Source organism: Sorex fumeus, unplaced genomic scaffold (assembly GCF_029834395.1).
Source record: "Sorex fumeus unplaced genomic scaffold, SorFum_2.1 ptg000128l, whole genome shotgun sequence".
Taxonomy (NCBI): Eukaryota; Metazoa; Chordata; class Mammalia; order Eulipotyphla; family Soricidae; genus Sorex; species Sorex fumeus.
The window spans coordinates 12,136,109-12,160,093 of record NW_026606185.1 but is presented as its reverse complement, the minus strand read 5'-3'; the positions used below and the strand labels follow the sequence as shown (position 1 = coordinate 12,160,093).

At 39.6% G+C, this 23,985-nt stretch overlaps 1 protein-coding gene across 1 annotated transcript in view; it reads left to right on the top strand.

Moving 5' to 3' along the window:
• The window catches only part of ABCA13 (ATP binding cassette subfamily A member 13), a 461,928-nt gene that overhangs the window by 154,665 nt on the left and 283,278 nt on the right, over positions 1-23,985 (top strand). Inside the window, exons 23-28 of the mRNA XM_056138421.1 lie at positions 3,749-3,943; positions 4,735-4,899; positions 5,576-5,753; positions 8,253-8,392; positions 11,852-11,965; positions 15,409-15,499. Coding sequence (XP_055994396.1) covers positions 3,749-3,943; positions 4,735-4,899; positions 5,576-5,753; positions 8,253-8,392; positions 11,852-11,965; positions 15,409-15,499 — 883 coding nt within the window. The remainder of the gene's footprint in view (positions 1-3,748; positions 3,944-4,734; positions 4,900-5,575; positions 5,754-8,252; positions 8,393-11,851; positions 11,966-15,408; positions 15,500-23,985) is intronic.

The following is a 23,985-nucleotide window of genomic DNA, read 5'->3' as shown; positions in this document are numbered from 1 at the left end:
TGATAAGATGTCATAAAAGATGTCCTGATAAGATGCTGCATTCGTGGCCACGCGGTTCCGGGAGCTGAATTTTATAGTCTCTGAGTCTTGGCCGTTGATGGGATTACACGGCGCCAGGGGGCCAGGTGGTGGATGTGACCCCCGCCTACTGGAATTTGGAGGATCTGGGTGGAGGATGCTCGACTCCAATCTGAGTAGGCTTGGAGATCTCGGCCCGGGAACCCGCGTGGCTTTGTCCCTCTGCCAGTACCTTCATGTGCGCGGGGAGTGGTCTCAGCATGGTGGTGGCTGGTCCTGGAGGTCTTCGGCTGCCGGAGCCCTGGTTGGGGCGGGGAGGGAAGCTCAACCCGCTCCCCTCCAACGGGCCCTTTTAAACATCTGCTTTAAAACATATTAAAAATTCTTCTATGAGTTTTTAATAACTATATATAAAGCCAATATCTTTTTAAAAATTAAGGAAGAGAGATCGAGAAATTGGGTTGATGTCCATGCAGGACATCAACATTTTGTCTCCATCCTTGGTAACTGTGCCCAGTTTGGGGTCTGACTGTTCATTGTAGCTTTCTAGGTGCCAGTCTGCCAGCAGGAGGGGGCACATGGATACCAGCACACTAATTTCTGAATAAGGCTGTCTTATCCTTGCCAATGCAGATTACTTGAAAACAAAGGGGGGATTAGTTTGTCTTATTTTTTTCCATTTCTTTTTTCTTCAATTTAATAGTGTTCACCGAGGAAACACATCTAATTCTTATCTTATTCCTTAATTTTATATATCAAATTTTTTTTTCAGAAGTTCCTATCAAGGAAAATGGTAGATACTGGGCACTTACTTCACAATCCCATACCTACTCAATCCTGTGCCTTTAATATTGCTCTAATTTTGTTCGCTCTGAGTTCTTTGGGGTTTTATTATCATGCTATTGAACTGAGAAGTAATTGAGGCTGAGAGACATGGGATTACTTTTTGAGATGGCACAGTAAGAGCTATATCAGGGCATAGCTAAAGATGAATTTACTCTTGTTAATTTCTAATATATTTTTGTCACCTACCCACCCCTGCCTTAGTCCTGTCCTTGCAGTCTTCAGGGGTTTCCTCAGTCACTCACAGAGGTTTGTGACTCTTCTGTTGTGTGAGCAGCCTGAACCAAAGAGTTAACACTCCCTTCTGATGCCTTCAATGGTTCCCTGCATATCTGAGTTTAAAATTATCAGCTTGACAAAATGAGAACATCTCTGAGCTATATTCCTTGGAAACAATTTGTGTTTTTAAAGATGTCTAATAAATGATTGCCTGCTAATAATGACATACATCTCCCGGGAACTTCTTTTAAAAAATTTATTGCTAAATCTCAGTTACAAAGTTGTTCATGATTGAGTTTCAATCATACAGTGTTCCAACACCTGTCCCTTCACCAGTGTAAGTTTCCCATCATCAATATCCCCAATTTCCCTCCCTCCTTCCACCCCCACCCAAAGTCAGCCTCTACAGCAGATACTTTCTTCCCTCTCTCTCCCCACCCCATCTCTCCCGCTCCTTTTGGCCATTATAGTTTGTGGTTCAGGTGCTATTAGGTTATTGTGTATATTCTTTTACCTATCGAGCATTCAATTCTTGTCCAGAGTGATCATTTCCAACTGTCATGGTCATAGTGTTCTCTTCCCGACTCTAACTGCTCTACACATTTGTGGCAAACTTCCAATAATGGACCAGTTCACCTGGTCCCTGTTTCTTCTGTCTTTAAATATTAGTCTCTTATTATGTGTATTAGTATCCCACAAATGTATACAATCATTCTCTGTCTATCCCTCTCCTTCTGACTCACTTCACTCAGCATGATACTTTCCATGTCTCTCCACTTGCTTTTCATGAAATAAGCAAATTTCATGATTTCATTCTTCTGGTGGCTGCATAGTATTCCATTGAGTATATGAACCATAGTTTCTTTATCCAGTCATTTGTTCTTGGGCACAAAGATTATTTTCAGATTCTGGCTATTGTGAATATTGCTGCAACAAACATAGAATTTTAGATGGCATTTCTGCTGTGTTTTTATGCCCCCAGTGTATATTATCAGATGTGGTATTGCTGGTCATATGAAAGCTCACTTTTTAGTTTTTTGAGGAATGCCCATATTTTTTTCCAAAAAGACTGGACCAGTTAGCATTCCCACCAACAATGAATGAGAATCCCTTTCTCCCTGCATCCATGCCAGCACTAGTTGTTCTTTATGATGTGTGCCAGTCTCTGTGGTGTGAGATCATGGTCACGGTCCTCCCGTTTTTCATCGATTTGCTTGAGTGGGCCCAGTAACATCTCTATCATGAGACTTGTTGTTACTGTGTTTGGCATATCGAATACATCATGGGTGTGGTGTGAGATATCTCATTATATTTTGATTTTTATCTCCATGATGATTAGCTATGTAGAGAATTTTTTTCATGTGCCTTTTGGCCATTTATTTTTCTTCTTTGAGGAGTTTCTCTCATTTATTCTTCTTATTCTTTTATGGGGTTGAATGTTTTTTCTTGTAAAGTTTACCAGTGCTTTGTATATTATTGTATATATGTATATATAATATATGTGTGTGTACCCTTTGATATATATATATATATATCCCTTATCATATGGGTAAATAATTTTCCCCAATCTGTGGATTATCTTGGTCTGCTAGGGATCATCTTCATCTTTATTTTGTTTATTTTATTTGATGGGTCATACCTGATGGTGCTCAGGACTAACTCTTGATTCTTGTTATAGGGGCCCCTATGGGGTTTGGGATACTATATGGGATGCCACGTATTGAATCTGGGTCAGTTATGTAAAAGCCAAGTGTACTCTCTGTTGTGTTACCACTCTGGGTACCAGTCAGCTTCAGTTTTAAGAAAAAAATGTAAATTCAAAGAATTATCTAATTGTCTGGACATGTGAGCAAATGAGTTTTTGTGTCCATACATATCTATAATTATGTGAATAGTCATGTTTGCACTTGTCTGTGCTTGTATGTATGGATTTATGTGTGCATCTGTATTTTATATAGCATTTGTATATTTGTACAGGTGCGTGTATGCTTATATTTCTTTGCATGTATGTGTGCCTATAGATGTATTATGAGCTGCAGTCAGTCACGGGAAGACAGGTGGGGATCCTTAGCTTCTCTACCTTTCTATATGAATACATTGGAAAATCAAAAACAACTTGGCGTAATACATGTGATAAGTTGCTACATTAAAGAAAGCCCAAGTAAAATGATACTTGTTTTACTATGAGAAGAAATCACATGTGGCTTTTCCAACCTAGGAAAACTGAGAAAATTCTGTGAATATTTTAGAAACATTTGGAGTGATAGCACAGTGGTAGGGCATTTGCCTTGCGCACAGCCAGCCTGGCCGAGCCGGGTTTGATTCCTCCGCCCCTCTCAGAGAGCCCGGCAAGCTACCAAGAGTATCCCGCCCGCGCGGCAAAGCCTGGGAAGCCACCCATGATGTATTCAATGTGCCGAACACAGTAACAACAAGTCTCATGATGGAGATGTTACTGGGCCCGCACGAGCAAATCGATGAAAAACAGGAGGACAGTGCTACAGGTTCTTTTTGTTTACTCAAAATCATTGAACTACAGCAGAGGTTTGTGTTCTATGTATCCTGAGACTTGAGCAAATGGTTCTTCAGGGAAATTAGTGTTGAGGGAGTTCTATGCTGAACTTTAATGCCATGTATGTTCATGTTCAATGCTCACATTTTAAAACAGGTTCTCTTGAGTGCTCTCACTGCAGCCTTATCTGGAAGATGTGACTGGGACATTCTTCACCTCCTGCTGGAGTTTCCCAAGGATGAATCATCTTGGTTTGCAGTCAAAGAACTGTGTGACATGCCTGTATCCAAAATGTATTCACTGATCATATTGATGAGTCGGAACTTGAACCTGCGGAATGTCATATACAAAGTAAGGAGAACATTAGTATGGTTTGCTTGCTTTGTCATTTGACAAAATTGAAGGACTGCTGTTGTGGGTTCTTATGTAAGTAAAGTAAAGGCCCTCCCGTTGATCGTCGATTTGCTCGAGCGGGCCCAGTAACGTCTCCATTGGAGACTTTGTTGTTACTGTGTCTGGCATATCGAATGATGAATATAATAAATTTATTTGCATGTATAGAGTGGATACAATGGAGTGTGTATCAGTATAAAGTGAGTCAAACTTTTTTCTTTTCTAGTATATATAAAGTTATGTTAATGCTATACTGTACTATAGAGTGCAAAAAGTTTGAAAGATAGGATTATGTGTGCATGATACAGACAGAGGGAAATAGTAAGGAAGCATCAATTATTTTACATATAATAATAGCTTATTTTGAGCCTTTTTCCTGAATTTCTGCTTTGGGCACTCAAGCTATGTAGCTGTTTATACATATATGCATATATATATATTTGCATAGCACATATAACTATTACTTTTTACTCTTCTTGGAGCTTGGAGCTTGAGTTTGTAGTTGGGACAGTTCTTGTTCTCTTTAACATGCACTTTCCATTTGGATAATAAAGACATTCCTTGATAAAAATTACTATACTCCTAAATAAAATGAAATAAAAACTGTAGTCATATATATTTGAGTAAAGAGGTATGTCTCAATTTCAAAAGGAAATAAATTCAAACAACTAAGTTTCCACTGCTTAAAGATGCTGGTAAGATAAGAAAATCACCATGTTGCTTATCTACTTTTGTGTGTTTCCTTTGAGACTATGATTCCTCCAGAAGCCAGCAGCATGCTCCATTCTCTGTTGGATCTCATTTCCAGCCTCAGCCACCTGCTTTCAAAAGCTGGTCACATCCTTGAATACCTTCCTGAATTTCTTCATTCAATGAAAATTACTTCCTTGTTAGCTGTGTCCAACTTCCAACAGGTGTGTGTTCGATCTTGGCCCATTCTGAAAATAATCTTATTTAATGACTTTGCATGCTATCCTTTTTTATTTATTAATTCTATAATACTTAAATATTGTATTCAATAGCAAGATATAGTAATGAGAACATCTTGTAATGATCCTAAAGGCCAAAGAATGAAGGTTATTAAATGATTTTAATCATTTTGATTCGGTCACAGTCACGGTCCTCCCGTTGTTCATCAATTTGCTTGAGCGGGCCCAGTAACGTCTCCATCATGAGACTTGTTGTTACTGTGTTTGGCATATCGAATACGTCACGGGTAGCTTGCCAGGCTCTGCCGTGTGGGCGAGATACTCTCTGTAGCTTGCCGGGCTCTCCGAGAGGGGCAGAGGAATCGAACTCAGGTCGGCCATGTTGGCTGTGTGTAAGGCAAATGCCTTACCCACTGTGCTGTCGCTCCAGCCCTGAAATGATTAATTTATAAACATAAATCTTCTCTGTGTTTGAGGTTTTTGTCTCTTTTACAAATGTATACAAACCAGAAAAATCACTGCAGTGATTTTAAAAAGTATTTCAGGAATGAATAAAACTACAGTAAATATTCTATACATTTTGTTTGTTGAGCATACTGTATTGCTGATCTATATGGGGCTGAGTTTTCAGATTTAATTTCTTATGTGCGTGTGATTTCAGGTTTCACAGGATAATAAGGCCAGAAGCTCAGCCTTTGGTTCATTTCAGTCTGTGATGAAGATGATTTGCAGGGACCAGGGGTCTTTCTTGAGCAACACTAATACATTTATTGACTTGCCTAGAGTTAACGAACTTTTGGAAGATGACAAAGAAAAGTTCAACATTCCTGAAGATTCAAGTAAGAAAATATGTCATAATTTATGTCGATGTTCATATTTATAATTAGTCCTTGTTTAACATTAAATATGTTATATAGAAGGTGGGTGCATACAGGTTAAGAATTCTCTACTTTTACTTTCTTACTTTTATTCTTCATTTTTAGTAAGATTGCTAAATCCTGGAAATAGCAGTTGGCTTTTCTAGTTTCTAGCACTTGAACAGTCTAACCCTTTGCATTTTGCAACTCAAAGGACAAGGTGGGAAATAACTTGCATATCTGAAGTCACCCTCTCTTTGGGATCCCTAAGATATAATTAGTAATGATGTGGGTTCCAGGCAAGGATACCAGAAGTACCATGCTTGTTATTGTAAAATTGCTATAATATACCAAGGCAAACTCTGCACGATCTTCTACTGATCAGCATTTTGGAAAACTCAGATACAAATGACAGTGGAACAATATATCTTTAGGATCGCTATTTAAGTGAATACCTTAAATTATAATTATAGAGAAAGAACAAACATGGTAGAAGCCTTTTGGGTTTAGGCAGTTCAATCACCCAAAAATGACTTGTGCATGCTTGGTCATATGATTCTATCTTTCTAAATAATTAGTCTCAATCAATCATGGGAACTATTCCATTTCATAAGGTTGTTGTGAAGAGTAGTGTGAATGAGTTATATTTGTACTTATCACAGTGTCATTCATGTTCACAGTTAATTATTAGTGTTCTACACAATGACTTACCACATACTTGGTGATTTAGGATGCCACCTTGTTATTTCTTAGCTTCTCTAGCTTAGTATCTGAGCTCTGGTTAGCTGAGTCCTCTGCACAGTATTTTAAATAAACACTATACTCAAAATTTGGTTAGGGCTGTTTTTGACCTGAGGTGAGTTTTTGTAGAATTCATTTCCTTTCAGTTGTGGATTCCATGCAGGGCTATGCCTTTAAGGCTAGCCAGGACATCTCTACATCTCTGTGATTAACTGGAATCTCTGGTCTTTCTCAGACAGTGTGATTTCTCAGTCTCTCTTGATAAACTCATGTAAAATATTTAAGGATCTAAGTTCCACTTTCAAAATTTCTTAACTTTCATCGCTCTACAACTTAATCTTGAGTATGACTTACATCATAATCATAGGATCTGTCTGGTACACAAAAGGAAAAGATTAGAACACCTTAGTATTTTGCATACCAAATTCAAATACAGCATGATACATATATTTTATATCTGATATGTACAGAAATTTTGGTTGGAAAAAGAATGGTATTTCATAAAATTGGAGGTCTGAGGCACTTCACATAGCCCTCACCTCTATCTTAAGACAATACCAGCCATTCATCAGCTGATAGATAATTTGGATAACAAAATATATTTTTGGCAGAATAGAAACATTTGAAGGCTAGATATTATTAGATAAAATACCAGTAAAACAATCTTTGTAATTATTGTTTTAAAAATTCAATATGCTGCCAAGCTATTAGCTTATTTGCATTAGTTTATCTTTTTGATGAATTTACTATACTAGTTGAATAAAACATTATTTCTCTTTGTGAAGATAAAATTAACTTAAAATAAATGCAATAGGATTTTATACACCTTAAGTATTTTGAATTAAAGTTAAATTAGGAATTATAACTTAAATGACCATGACACAAGAACTAGTTATATTTGTGTATTTATTATTACAATAAAATATTACAATATTTGTTGGTAAACATAATGTTGATGAAGTCTCTCCCATTATCAGGTATTTGTTAACTTGTACAACTTAGTCAACTAAATCTTCAATTTAACCTTTGATTTAAGTTAACTACAATGATGAGAGCTACAAAAATAAATTAATGAAAATTAAACTTACCAAAATCAATAAGTTCAATAGTTATGTATCAGTGAAACAAGAAAAATTCAATTTTAATACATAGAACTAATTTCATAAGTAAAAATTAATTATAGTTTCAATATTTTGACTGATGAAATTATTTTCTATATTTAAAACCAGATAAATATGTTTTGTTATCACCACTTTTATTTTCAGTTCACTCTGTCATTGGTTCTTTTGGATAATTTAGTTTGAAAATATGAAGGCAAAACTTGACAGTTTTACAAATTATATCTTGAAATTTATCAGACAAGAGCCAGTAAAGGAGTGCAAAAATAATCTGGAATTTATTGTTCAAAATCAAAATTGTAAAATAAAAAAATAAAACATTCATTTAAAATTGAGACATCAGGACTGGAGCGATAGCACAACAGTTAGGGCATTTGCTTTGCACGCGGCCGACCCGGGTTCGATTCCCAGCATCCCATATGGTCCCTTGAGCACCGCCAGGGGTAATTCATGAGTGCAGAGCCAGGAGTAACCCCTGTGCATTGCCAGATGTGACCCAAAAAGAAAACAAACAAAAATAAATAAAATGTGAGACATCATAGTTATGTAAATGAATCACCCATTAATTTGAGAATTCTGTGCAAAATTTTAATATTTTTAAAATTTTTAAAAATCTTTACAGCACCCTTTTGCTTGAAGCTATATCAGGAAATTCTACATTTTCCAAATGGTGCTTTGATATGGTCTTTTCTAAAGCCCATATTACATGGAAAAATATTGTACACACCAAACACTCCAGAGATTAATAAGGTCATTCAAAAGGTAAGTTAACAAAAAAGTTGATCCCTGAGAGCAAGATGTGTGTTTGGGAGTGGGGGTGGTGGGAGGCAGGTGGTGGTGGGAGGGAAACTGGGGACAGTGGTGATGGGAAATATACACTGGGGGAGGGATGAGTGTTAGAGCATCTTATGACTGAAGCCCAATGATGAGTAGCTTTGTATTGTGTATCTTATGGTGATTCAATTAAAAATAAAATATATTCTATTTTTATATGTATAGTTATATATATATACTGTGTAAACACAAAAGGACAGCAGTGGTCTATCTCTCCCGCCGCCCATGTTCGGCAGCTTCAGGCTGTTTCCCCACTCCAGGGAGGTCGATGGCGATGGGCAGGTGAAGGAAGGAAACGAGGGCCAGGCTGGTTGGTCTTAGTTGCAGTTTATTCCAACCCTTTCTCTATTCACTCATGTCTTTCTTCTGCCTCCCCCAGCCCACTCTTACAGTCTCATTTACGTCATGGAGGGCCCAAATTTTCTCAGACCTATAACCTCCAGGTTCTTTCTGGCCCGTGTTCCCCCAGATTCTCTCAGCCAGAGCCCTGAAATCTCCTTTTATTGATCATGGTACCTCCAAAGGGTGCAGTGTAGTAATGTCATCAAAAGGAGTTACAGAAAGAACATTGAGGCAGCAAGACATACATTGTTTCTTTACATCTGTAGGCCAATAATTTTGGCCTCCAGAAAGAAGGTACAAAACCAAAACTGAAACCTTTATTGGGCTATAAGCACTTGGATTTGCATCCCAAAGACTAGTATGGCTAGAGCCTGGAATCTACATCCCAAAGATAAGGCCTGGCTAGCACCTGAGATCTGCATGTCAAAGACCAGCCAGGTTTCTGTGAGAAAAGGAAAACTGACCCAGCTATAGCACTCCTGGGAATATATCCCAGAGAGGCAAAAAGGTATAGTCGAAGTGACATCTGCAATTGTTTGTTCATTGCAGCACTCTTTACAATAGCCAGAATCTGGAAAAAACCTGAGTGCCCAAGAACAGATGACTGGTTAAAGAAACTTTGGTACATTTACACAATGGAGTACTATGTAGCTGTTAGAAAAGATGAAGTTATGAAATTTACATACAAGTGGTACTACATGGAAAGTATCATGTTAAGCGAAATGAGTCAGAAAGAGCGGGATAGACACAGAAAGATTGCATTCATCTGGGGAACATAAAGCAACAAAAAGGGAGAGTGACACACAGGAATGGCTGAGATTAGTACCAGGAATTTTGCTCCATGAATGGAAGGCCAGCCACAGGCTCTAGGTGAAAAGGAAGCTCAGATAGAGAAGAGAGTACCAAATGAAGGGTGTTGTGAGGGCCCTCCCAGGGTGGGAGAAGCATGCTAAAAGTAGTCGATAGACCAAACATGATTGCCACTCAAAGCCTCTCTTGCAAAACACAGTACCCAAAAGAAGAGAGAGAGAACAAGGGGGAATACCCTGCCACAGAGGCAGGATGGAGGGGGGGGGATGAGGGTGGGGGGGATGCTGGGACCCATGGGGATGGATGACGGGCACTGGTGGAGGGATGGGGACTTGATCATTGTATAACTGAAACCCAAGCACAACATTTGTAAGCCTATAACTGTACCTCATGGTTTTTCACTAATAAAAAAAAGAAAAAAAAAAGGAAAACTGCCCCTTACAATATCACTGTCACTGTCCTCCCATTGTTCATCCATTTGCTCAAGCAGACCCAAGTAATGTCTTCATTTTGAGACTTGTTGTTACTGTGTTTGGCATATTGAATACGTCACAGGTAGCTTGCCAGGCTTTGTCGTGCAGGTGAGTACTCTCGGTTTGCCAAGCTCTCCAAGAAGGGCGGAACAATCGAACAGAGCTCTGCCGGTCTGGCTACTAGCCCTACCGCTGTGCTATCACTCCAGGCCCCTTATAATATACTGAAATTATTTACTGAAGGCAGTTTGAAGGGGAGAAATGTTCATCCTCATCTAAACTCGTCAGGACACATGAGAAATATCACCCATTTTCATGGGTCCCTATGTTCCTGCCTGTTGTGCAGTGCAGTCTACATGGGCTCACCCTGACAGCTCAGTACAGCTAACAGCTTGGGGTAACAATTACATATAAGTGTGGTCACAATCAATAGAGCAGAGTTCTTTCTCTCAGGGAAAGCCGCTTCTAGGACAGATTCTCATTTAGCATATCAACTCACCCTAGAATGGAATCCCCTGGGTGTGTTTCTCCTCTCCTTGTCCAACAAACATATAAGCATACATAATATAAATCATTTTGTATGGACACAGTAAGAAATACCTTAAGCTTATAGAATTGCTTTCCTAGGGCCATTTCAATCTCAGACTACAGTGCTCAGGCCAGATAGTCTTTCCTATCCCTAGCAGGGTCCTAGTCTCATAGTTACTTTTGGATCTTGACAGCATTTGTCTATGATCAAACTCTTAACTTATAGTTAAGAATTGTGGCACTTTGGCCTGGCCCATCTCAATGCCAGGGTAGTACATAGTTTACTGCTTGCTCTGGTTCCATCCAGTCCCTCATTGGGACCCTGCTTTGGGGACGCTAGGAAGTGAGGGTAACTGAGGCTTAAGTTGAGAAAGCAGATGCCCGGGGATGAATAATATTCAAAACCAATTAAATCTTAAGTTACAAAGCATAATATTAACTGTCTTCCTGTATCTATACAAAAAGGACATTGCTTTAAGGTAAACTATTCAAAAGACATAAGGAGAGGAGAAAGGCAATATTAACTTACAATACAAGTTCAGTGTCCTAGAAGGATCTGACCTTACAAATGAACAGATTCTGATTAGGGGAAAAGCCGATTAACTGGTTGGGGAAGAGAGCATAGAGAAGGGTTACAGATAAACAAAGGAATGGGAGTTACTCAGGAGCACTGTGATGGGTGCAACCTGATAAACATAAGCTCCTTGTGGCAAGGGAGAAAAGGCAAATCAATTGTTATCCGATATATATATATATATAACATATATTTATATTATTTTAGATATTTATTTTATCTAAGGCATATTTTAGAAGAGAAAACACGGGCAAGCATTTTCTTTTGTTGTTGAATCACCATGAGCTACAGTTACAAAGCTTTCATGTTTGAGTTTCAGTCATACAATAATCAAACACGCATTCCTCTACCAGTGTACATTGTTCTGTTTAAAGTATGTGCAAGGGCTATCTCTGACAATTAGCTACTTGAGATGTGATGGTGAACAAGTAAGCAGAAACTGCAGCCGAATCTGAAGCAGAGTCTGGAAGGGAAGGCATAAGAACTCTTCGCGGGTTCAAGAGTGTCAAAGTTCTTCACTTGTCCCAAGGTGGCAAGGGCACATCTTTGCTCTGATGGCCTATAATGCTTGAAATGCTCACTTGTAACTGCCACAGCACTAAAGTCTCCTAACACAACATAGATAAACTGGAAATAAGTCAACTGTGCTTTATTTTGCAGGCTAATTATTCTTTCATTTTTGTGGACAAGTTGAAGGCTTTATCAGAAACATTGCTAAAAACGTCAAATGTTCTTCAGAGCAGTGGAAATGACCAGATGCTAAATGAACTGCAGGTGAGTGGGGAGTAAGTTTCTCTCTGAGGAACTAAGAATCTCTGATAAGGTGAGTCACAAATATGAGTTATTTTAGGAGATTCTATAATATATGTTTCCCAATTGACTAGTAATATTGAAATAAGTTGGGTATGTATCAAACATTTTTGCAAATTTTCAAGTGATTGGATCAAGCAATATATTACTCTTGTGAAAATTATCAGTTTTCTTAATGTGTGCTTTTGCTTTAAATCCCATCTTAAAATAATTATTTTGGAGATTTACATATTTCAAGCTGTTTTACTGTTTTACAAAATAATTATAATCCCCTAATATTCTGTAACAACAGCCATATTGAGATGCAGTTTAAGACAATTCTTATGTGTCCAATGAGAACTCATGGCTGCTTCTCCCAGATGGGAGCATAAAATGAGGCCCCCATGGTCATGCCACCAGACTCCACACCAGGCTTTTTTCACTGGGGGCCTTCCTGAGGGGGATAGGTGAGAGCTTTCTCCACCTCAAGGGATCCAGCCCCAGCAGCTAACCTCCACTACCCAACCACTGCCACGTTCCAGGCTGCATTTCAGACTGCACGGCCATGAAGCCATTAGACACATCGTACCTGTTTTCCATATTACCACACCATGTTTGATGGGGTTCAGTGTGTAGGCAAATATATATATATATATATGTATATATATATATCGGAGAACCTGGCAAGCTCCCCATGGCATATTTGATATGCCAAAACCAGTAACTATAACAGGTCTCATTTCCCCGACCCCGAAAGAGCCTCCAATCATTGGTAAAGATGAGTAAGGAGAGGCTACTAAAATCTCAGGGTTGGGATGAACAGAGACGTTGCTGGTGCCCACTCGAGTAAATTGACGATCAATGGGATGACAGTGATATAGTGATACAGAGATACAGTGATGTATCCAGTACTTTAAGGTATGTATCACACATGACTTTGGGGAAATTTTTATGACTTTAATTTAGGAATAATCTGATATCATTGGAAAATATGTCATGATTTTTATTCTTGCTTGGCTTAGTTCCAGGTTGTTCAAAGCAGGATTTCAGAGACCCATCAACTGGGTTGAATTCAAGACCTGCCTCTATGGCTGTTGATAAAAATTCACTGTGAATTTAGTATCATACCTATGAAGTAAAAAAATAATATTAGCTTGTTCCTGGTAGACCTTGAGATTATCATATTTTTTTTGCTTTTAGGGTCACACCCAACGATGCTCAGGGGTTACTGGCTCATGCACTCAGGAATTACTCCTGGTGGTGCTCAGGGGTCCATATGGGATGCTGGAAATCAAATCTGGGTCAGCCGCGTGCAAAGCAAACACCTTGCCTGCTGTGCTATTGCTCCAGCCCCGGGATTATCATTCTTATGGTGACCTGAACTGGCAATTACTATTTTATTTAATTTATTTATGCGTTGATTTTTATTAGTGAAACACCATGAGGTACAGTTGTAGACTTACATATTTTTGTGCTTGAATTTCAGTTATACAATTACTGAGTACCCATCCCTCCACCAGTGCCCATTATCCACCTCCAATGCTCCCAGTTATCCCTCCCACCCCGCCAATCCCCCATCCTACCCCACCCCTGTGGCAGGGCATTCCATTTTGTTCTCTTTCTCCTTTTGGGTGCTGTGGTTTGCAAAAGAGGCATTGAGTGGCAATATGTTTGGTCTATAGTCTACTTTCATCATGCATCTCCCATCCAAAATACTAAAAGTTAAAACAGTGGCTATGGCCTCAAAGAATTAGACAGTTTCTTGGTAGTGGAGTACTGTGTTTATTAAGTTCAAATCGTGAGACATTCAGGACACTAATATTTACACACAAAAAATTGTTTTTCTTAGAAGATGAAGTATTGTGCATTGTGCTAGTGCCTTTTCTTAGAAGTAGGATTCAAATCAAGGGATTTTTAATTGAAATGACCATCCTAGAATTGGTCACAGATGGCACCTGGGAAAGAGGTAGGCATTTGATACCTAAATCTGCCACTTGAGGAAGTTGCTAGGCCTACTTTCTTCTGTCAATTAAAAACAACAGCTGATCTCTTTAAAATATTGTTGAAAGTAGACTATAGACTGAACATGATTGCCACTCAATGCCTCTTTTGCAACCACAGCACCCAAAAGGAGAGAGAAAACAAAAGGGAATGGGTGGGGCGGGCTGGGGGGTAGGGAGGGTGGGAGGGATACTAGGAGCACTGGAGGTGGAGAATGGGCACTGGTAGAGGGATGGGTACTCAATCATTGTATAACTGAAACCCAAGCACAAAAAATTTTAAATCTACAACTGTACCTCATGGTGCTTCACTAATAAAAATAAAAAAATAAATAAAAATACTAAGTAACAAAGATTAAAAAAAGAAAAAAAATATCGCTGAGATGGTATTTATAGACTACCTATTACAATGTTTGCGGTAGCTAATTCCAAAAGATTTAACTTATTTTAAAATGGTAATACTGGGGTCAGAGATATAGTATAGCAGGTAAGGCACTTACTTGCCTTATAGCCCACTCTAAGACATGAGCATTGTTGGGTTGTGGCCCAAAAACTAATACATAAAGTTAATACCAAACTTTATAATTAAGTTTTGTGATCCTTAGACAAGTTGAAAAAGATCATAACATAGTTGAATAGGAGAAATAAAATAATAAATGCAGAAGAAAGACCTCATTTGAAAATTTACTGTTGAAGTTTTGTGTGATAAAATTGAGATATAATAAGATATAATTATAGTCTAGTAAGCTGAAATAGTTCTCATGAGACTACACCCTGACACTCTGATTCTTAAATCCTGGTACTGGTCCCATCATTTTCAGTTCCTTGTGGATGGTTTGGAGTTATATATTGGCAGTATGATGCATGTGGAAGTAACTTCACACTGTTGACAAAATAATAACATTTTATTAAGTTCAAAATAATTTTGGAGAACTCTGAAAAGTAATCCCTTTAACAAATAAGACAGTTAGCTATCAATAATAAAAGAAGATGGTGATCATTTGAGGTATTTCCAATGATGAGAATTTGAATACTCAAGCATTAAGATAGAGTTTGAAAACAATAAAAACTTTATTCAAAGTTTCTATAGCAATGAGCCTTTAGAATTCATGAAAAAGGTAACAGGAAAGGTTTTTATATAAAGTGTTAGTGTATGACTTTATTAAAAACTTTTACCCCAAAGTCAACACATTCCATTCTGTTTTTAACATTAATGTGTAATTACAATAATAACAGTCTTATCTATCACTTTTGTTTTGAAATATAATGTTCTTATAAAATAGTATCTTATAATTTACTATATTTTAGTATCTCATAGCACTTCATATGAATTGCTTTTTCTTTCTCTATATTATGAAACTTTGAAAATATATTTGTTATTAGAGGAAATTATGTAGTTATTTTTGTTATCTTTATTATTTTCTTTAGAAAGTTTTAAGAAACAAATTTATAAGAAACTTTATAGAAAGTCAGTTGAACATTGATGTAGACAAATTGACTGAAAAGCTCCAAACATATGGTAAGTGGCAGGGAGGTAAGTGGGAGGACCTGTGTGGCTGTCATAAAGTCATCTCTTGATTATAATGTTTCTGGGTGACATATTTCACAGACACTCTTGTGTTTTCTTATTATAAGATGGAGGGATTCTGCTAAAAAGAATCCAAACTATAATACTTGTAGTTTCCTGATTTACATCCCAGCATCATAAGGAACTTAGTTAAAAATAAAAAATTCAAATACAGAAGTTGTAATTAGATATCATGTTAAAGAGAAATTTCTGTTGTTGAGTTCATATTGTGGGTTATAACTGTTACAATGATTTCAAAATGGGAGTTCATAATAAAAAACACTCAGTAAACATTGTTGTATGTATACAATTTGTTAATTTGTGAATTGACATAGATATTTAGCCACGTAGGGCATTCGCCTTACACGCGGCCAACATGGCCGACTCGAGTTTGATTCCTCTGCCCCTCTCGGAGAGCCCGGCAAGCTACCGAGAGTATTCGATATGCCAGACACAGTAACAACAAAGTCTCCAATGGAGACGTTACTGGGCCCGCTCGAGCAAATCAACGATCAACGGGAGGGACTTTACCTTTACTATATATATATATATATATATATATATATATATATATATATATATATTTATTCAAATGTAAACGTCCGATTCGGGTTGTTAGGCATTCGAATGAATCAATGCTCTTGGCCAAGTTTGTGTTGATAAGGACACCGACGCCTCCAACACCTCTTTTATCGCATGTTCCGAGGAACAATTCTTCTCCAGTGTCGAAAACGGCATGGTGAGATTCGTGTCTTCTTGTCTCGGTCAGACCAATGATGTCGTACTTGATCATTCGCGCTTGTACCATCAGGTCCTCGATGGATGCATCTGATGCTAGCGTACGTGCATTGAAAGTACAGACGATCATTTTTGTCTTCCTTCGTTGTGGCAGCCTAGGTCGGCCTTGAGATTTTGTCCAAGTTCTACATGGAGCTAGAGAAATTTTAATGCCAAGATAGGACCGAGAAGATCAGCTGAAGAACTTCACATCGGAACCCATGGCCTAGAATGGAACGAACAGGGTGAGAGACTGTCTGAGTTCATCATGTCGACCAAGACCATTCATGGTAACTCACAGTTCCAGAAGGCAGAATCTAAACGATGGACATGGGAGTCTCCCGGTGGACGATTCCACAACGAAATAGACCACATCATATTCAATCGACGGTTTTGCCTGACTGATGTCGCTGTTGTCCCAAAATTTCGAACGGGATCGGACCACCGTCTCCTTCGTGCAAAATTCTACTTCACAGAGCGGGGAGAAAGGGCTGCAAAGTTCAAAAAGAGAACTCCCAGAACGACCACCAACTGGGAACTCTTTGGTACTATTGCGGCAACATGGGAAGATGCCATTGTTGACAACATTGACGAGGAATACGATCGACTGGTTCAGCACCTCCATGAATGTGCGAGGAACGCCAAGAGAGAGATAGCCACAAAAAGTCGCCTATCTTCGAAAACTCTTGAGCTAATTCGCCAGCGTGGTTTGGCGCATGCCTCAGGCAACCGCAAGCTAACGTCCGAGCTTGCAAAGCAGTGCAGAGATGCGATCAAGGAAGACCTCAAAGAGAGAAGAGCAGAAGTACTGGTAGATGCGGCAGAAGCCGGGAAAAGTATTCGTAACGCCCGCCTGTCCTTCGCCAACTATAAGACCAAGATGACTGCCCTCCGACGTTCTGATGGATCCATCACATCCTCCAGAACGGCAATGGAGAAGATTATCCATGACTTCTACTCAAATCTCTTCGATAGCCATGTCCACTTGCCGACATACCAAATTCCACAGGATGGGTATGTCGTTCCCAACGTTCTCCCTTCCGAAATCCGGCACGCCATTTCGTCAGTAAAGAAGCAAACAGCACCCGGCCCAGACAAGGTCAGACCTGAACACCTGAAGAACCTGCCGTCAGTACTCATCAATACACTGGCTCGGCTCTTCACTCGCTACCTGTCTGAATGCAAGGTTCCATCTCAATGGAAAACCAGCAGGACCGTACTACTGTTCAAGAAGGGAGACATCCATGACATTGGCAACTATCGCCTGGTCTGCCTATTGTCTGTCATCTACAAGTTGTTCACTCGAGTCATCCTGAATAGGATTGGCAGAACACTAGATGAAGGACAACCATGTGAGCAAGCAGGGTTCCGCAAAGGATTCAGCACCATCGACCATATCCACACGATAACCAAACTCATTGAGGTTTCTCGGGAGTTCAAGATGCCGCTCTGCTTAACGTTCATTGATTTAAAGAAGGCCTTTGATTCTGTTGAGACGGAAGCGGTCATTGAAGCCCTAGCCAATCAGGGCATTCAAGCCCAATACATCAGGATCCTCCGTGAGCTGTATTGCGGATTCACTACCAGGATCTCACCATTCTACAAAGAAGTGATCGTTGATGTCAAGAGAGGGGTGCGGCAGGGTGATACCATTTCACCAAAACTCTTCAGTGCCACCCTCGAGAACATCATGCGACGACTGGAATGGGAAGGAATGGGAGTGAAGATAGATGGTCGGCAACTACACCACCTCCGCTTTGCTGATGACATTGTTTTAATAACACCAAACATCAGCCAAGCGGCACAAATGCTGGCCGACTTTGACCGTGAGTGTGGAAAGGTAGGACTACAGCTGAATCTTACGAAGACAATGTTTATGAGAAACAGCCTTGTTCCTGACGCCCCATTCGCTCTCAATGGAACGACCATCTCCGAATGCAACAGCTATGTCTACCTAGGTCGAGAGGTCAACATGACAAATGACCTGGCACCCGAGCTGCGCAGGAGGAAGAGAGCGGCTTGGAATGCTTTCAAGAACGTCGAAGAAATAGCTAAGAGGACGAAGAACCTCCGGCTCCGGGCACATCTCTTTGATTCCACTGTTCTTCCTGCATTAACATATGCCTCAGAGACCTGGGCCCTACGCAAACAAGATGAGAACGCCATTCAGGTCTCCCAAAGAAGAATAGAAAGAGCTATGCTTGGAATATCACGTTTCACTCAAATGAGAGAACGAATCCGGAGTTCTGACATCCGTCGACGATCAAGGATCAGGGACGCTGTCTCATTTGCCAAGGTGTCGAAAATCAGATGGGCTGGTCACGTAATGAGATTTAAAGACGACCGTTGGACTAGAGCTGTTACTGATTGGATTCCACGGGATGTCAAAAGACCGCGTGGCCGCCCAGCTACCAGATGGTCAGACTTCTTTGTCAAGGTCATGAACGATCGGTTTGAGGCCCTCCATGTTCCCGGAGCGAAGAGATGCCATTGGGCTACACTAGCACGCGACAGGGACAAATGGAGACGTTACTGGCGCCCGCTCGAGCAAATCGACGACTAACGGGAAGTTAAGTGATTAAGTGATTAAGTGATTTATTTATTAGTGAGATACCATGAGGTACAGTTGTAGACTTACAAATTTTTGTGCTTGGGTTTCAATTATACAAGGATAAAATACCCATCCCTCCACCAGTGCCCATTTCTCACCACCACGAATCCCAGTATCCCTCCCACCCCCATCCCCCCTCCCACCCTGCCTCTGTGGCAGGGCATTTCCTTTTGTTCTCTCTCTTGAGTGTTGTGGTTTGCAAAAGAGGCAGTGGGTGGCAATCATGTTTGGTCTATAGTCTACTTTTAGCATGCTTCTCCCATCCTGGGAGGATCCTCCCAACACCTTTTTTGATGTTCCTTCTCTATCTGAGCTCCCTTTTCCCCTAGTATGTGTAGCCACCATCTTTTGAACCCATGGTATTTTTTTTCAAACTTAAGATGTGATCATACTCTGCAGAGCAGTTAGCATGTTTTGAAACACAGCTATGAAAAAATCATGGTTTGGAAATGGCTAAGATGCTCCCAGGAGCCTAACTCACTGAGCACAGAATTAAAGAAAGGTCCTGTCAAGGTAGAAGTGCGCTCTGGGATCTCTAGGAATTTGGTAGAATGCTATACATGACTTAGTATATATGAGTAAATAAAAGACAAAGCTTTTTATAGGCATAATACTTACATTTTATAAATATCAACAATAGTGGATTCACTACCTTTGAAAGTCTAATATTAAAAAGCCACTTAAATACAAATGTTATTAACAAATAATTTTAATCAACTGAACTACATGTAAAACAATTATTGTTGGTTTAAAATGCTACATAAGGGGCCAGAGCAATACTGCAGGGAGTTGGCACTGGTCTCATGCATTCTATCCCTAGCATTCAATATGATGCTCCCAGCCATGTCATGAGTGATCTCTAAGTTCAAAAAAAGGAAAAAACCCTTCAATTATTCTAAATATGGTTAAATCACAAGTTGTTTGATTTTTTTTCTCTTTTTCCTCACCTATGTCACTACACCTAATCATCCATCTTGTTGCTTGTAGAATTATCTATCTTATAGAATTGAATTGTAGTCTATGGTGCATATATATCATAAGTTCTTTAGCAATCCATCTATCAATGTATACTTAGGCTGTTTCTTTTAGAATTCTGTGTTGTTTGTCTTTGAGCCACACCATCAACGCCCAGGACCTACTCTTGTCTTAGCCCTCAGGAATCACTCCTGGTAGTCTGTGTGGATTGCCAGAGGGGTGCTGGGGATTAAATCCAGGTAGGCTGCATGCAAGGCAAGCACTGTTCCATGTATTATCTCTCTAGCCCCTAAATTTAAGTTTTAATTTAATAATCTTATTTTTTTGTTATAATTTTTAAAAAAAATTTATTTTGGAGCCACACCTAGCTTACTTTAGGCTCTACGCTCAGAGGTCACTCCTGGAGATGGTCAGGAGACCATGTGTGTTGCTAGGGATTTTGTCCATGTTTTCATTGCATTTTATAGGTTCTGTTCTCACTTTCACATGGGTGGGAATGTCATTTGATTCATCTCTTGTGTGGCCATGCCCCTGACACCTCACCATGCCTGCCTGGCCTTTCTTGAGTTCTCAGTGACCTTAGCTGGGCTAGGCAGAGCCAAGCCGGGCTGATGGCTACATTCCCCTCTTTGCAGGTGGGGTTCATTCCTGACCTGGGAGCAATAACAGTGTCCCTGAGTTTGCTCCAGAGTCCCCCAAGTATTTTTATTTGGAACTCTTTTACATGGTACCTTTCAAGTCTCCTGGATCTGAAGTGTATGCACTCTCCAGCTCTGGAAATTTCTTAGCTTCTTCATCAAGATTACCTGTCTGGCCATCTGAGACCCTCATGCTTCTTAAGCCTTTCCTCTTAAATGCATACCCAAGTTCTTTTGTCAGCTTTCCATTTATTTTGAGACCTTTTACCCCATCTTCTGTTGTCTGGAGCGTTTATGCACTTACTTGGCTGACTGTCCTTAGCTGTTACTTTGCAGATGAGGCCCTCCAGTGAGCTTTTCATTTAGCCTACCAGGTTTTCAGTTCTGTAATTTCTGTTGGTGGTTTTCTCATTTCGGCTCGTATATCCTCTTGTGTCATTTTGGTGGCCTGTTTCCTTGTTTCTGTGAGCTGCTTAAGCATCCTTAAAGCTTCCTCTTTAAAGTCCTTATCGACAAGGTTGCATACTGGTTTTGTCTTCAGGGTACTTTACTCCCTAAGTGGGTGGGGTTCTTTGCTGCTTACTAGGTGGGACTTGGTAGCTGGAGCTGTTTCTTGTGTGTTTCCCTATGGCTAGGTGACTAGAGTTAGGATGTCTTTGTTTGCTGACTCAAGAAGTGAATAAATGGGGACCAGGTAGATGCCAGCCAGGATGCTTAGCAGGCTCCCCTCTAGCCTCCATTTTGTGGGATCTCGTAACCTGGGCTAACACAGCTGGAGCAATAGGTAGGGCATTTGTCTTGCATGTGGCTGACCTGGGTTTGATTCCTCCATCCCTCTCAGAGAGCCCAACAAGCTACCTAGAGTATCCCATCCACACAGCAGAGCCTGGCAAGCTTCTCATGGCATATTCGATATGCCAAAAGTAGTAACAAGTCTCACCATGGAGACGTTACTGGTGCCCACTCGAGCAACGGGAGGACAGTGCTCCTAACCTAGGGGGCAACATGGTGTACTTGAGACATAAACAGTGCTCCTGATGATGCCAAAGACTGTTTCCTGGGACTGGGGCTGGGCAGAGCCAGTGTGGATGCTAGCAGACTGCTCTGTCCCCCTCTCCTTTCCCAGCTACTTATCCTGGGGAATGAATTGGCAACCTTGAGAGACAAACAGTGCCCTCGAGTCACTGTGCAGCCTCAGTTTCTTGGGACTGGGGGAAAGACTTTATTATTTAGAAATCAACTTTGATGGTGTTCTTGAAAGATAATTAAAATCACACTGTATAGAGTCTAAGTCACTTCTTTTTCTATTGAACATATAGAATTATACACTTAAATTACCTAATCAAACTTACTAAGCAACTTTAAAAGTGCATGTTGCAAGTGATAATGGCCAGTATTAGAAATGCTCTGTTTGCTGCATCCTGGATAATCTAGCACTCTATTCTTCATAGAAAACAAAGAAATAAATGACCCAAAACAATTGTGGTTGAAGCTTACAGTGGAAACATTATTTGGTATTCTTATTTCAAGTTAGAAAAATTAAATTCAATAACCATTCAGAAATTTCCTTCCTTCCTTCCTTCCTTCCTTCCTTCCTTCCTTCCTTCCTTCCTTCCTTCCTGAGTAGTGATTGGGAGTCATGGAGGCAGGAGACCAAAAAACCCTGCAGGCCCTCTAATGCATCTTGGATGGTGTCACCCAAATACTTAATGTTGATAGCCTGCCTGAAATATTGGATACCACTGAGTGCAAAGAATCTACACTCTAAATATCAGCCCACTTTTTACTCCGTCCCTTCACTTGTGAGCCCAAGTTTGGAGAATTTCTTTTTAATGAATTAAAATATGGGTTTGTTTCACCTTCTGTGACCCAGTTCAACCATTCTCACTTAAAAAATCTTCATAATATCAAATTGTGAATGAAATCAATGTATCCACAAGACTATGTGTGCATACATTACAATAATAAAAGTTAATCAGCGTTCAGCTCACTAGTTTGAGTAGATTCATTTTTTTTTATTTTTCCATTTGACATCTTCCTGGGAGACAATAATATTTTCATAATTTTTAGAATACAAATAACAAATTTATAAATAATAGGATAGTGACAGAATGAGAAACCCAAAGCTTTTGATTCTAGATTATATCATCTTTCTATTTTGTTAGTCAAAATGCATGAAATTGCTAATGTTCACACTTTTTACATACATTAAATATCAATATCATAAAATTTCACCCTTATTAACACAATCAGATATATGACTCTGGAGCCGGGACTCTTCACTGGAAGACTTAAGCACTGATCATAATTTTAAACTTTATGAGTTATCAGTCTCTCTTGCCTCTGAAGTGAATGTTCCATGGAATGGAGCAATACTACAGTGGTTGGGTACATGCCTCACATATGAACAACCTGGTGAAATCTATGCTACCAGGTATGGTTCTGTGTCCCACCAAGTATGAGCCCTGAGCACAGCTGGATGTGATCCAAAACCCAAATAAATAAACAAGTGAATGTCCCAATAGCACTTTATTATAGGAAGGTATTCTTATAGGTCTTCTTATAGGGCAGTCTTTTGTTTATTGTCTTCTTATTCAGGAGATAAAAACCAAAATTGCACACCCAGTCAATGTCACCAACTTGATTGAAATGCAATTTTTTAAATTTGTACATTGTGCTAGCCTATAATCTGAAAATAACAAGGTAATAATGGCAAATAGCAAACTCCTTTTGAGGTAGAATATGCAGTGAAGTTTGAGAAGCTACTTAAGAAACTGAAGTGTGCCGCCAGCTTCTTGTGCTTCTTTGGAAACTTACGTATTTGCAGACACCTGTATTTAGTGGAATGTTTCTTTCCTCTACAATGAAGAAGTTGAGACTCATTTTACACAGGTAAATTAGTGACTCTGTACGATGATGGATGCACACCCTGCCAAGGGACTGTGAGTAGAGAAAACCAAATGATCTACCATAGATGAACTCTGAGACCTCTGAAACTGCTACCTTGGTTGTGTTCTGATTTTTTTTTTTTGAGGGGCCTGCACACATGGCAATACTCATACACTCCTATCTCTGCGCTGCACGTGGGGCCTTATGAGATGCTGGGGATTAAACCCATGTCATCTCATGCAAGGCAAGAACCCTATATGCTGTACTATCTCTCCTGCCCTGTGTTCTGTTTTTGATTATTCTTTCTGCTTTTCTCAATTGCAGTTAGTTCTTTCCTCAAAGTCAGGATTAACTATTGAGTTTCTATTACAAATGAAGTTCAAATTCTGTGGCTGAGTTTTCCAACTTTAATTAGTTAATAAATTTGCTTTTGTTTTTTGTGGGCTCTACCTGGCAGTGCTCAGGACTCACTTCTGGGAATGTGCTGAGAATGGTTATTCCTGGCATTGCCTGAGAAACCATATGTTGTGTTGGGAATTGAATCCTGG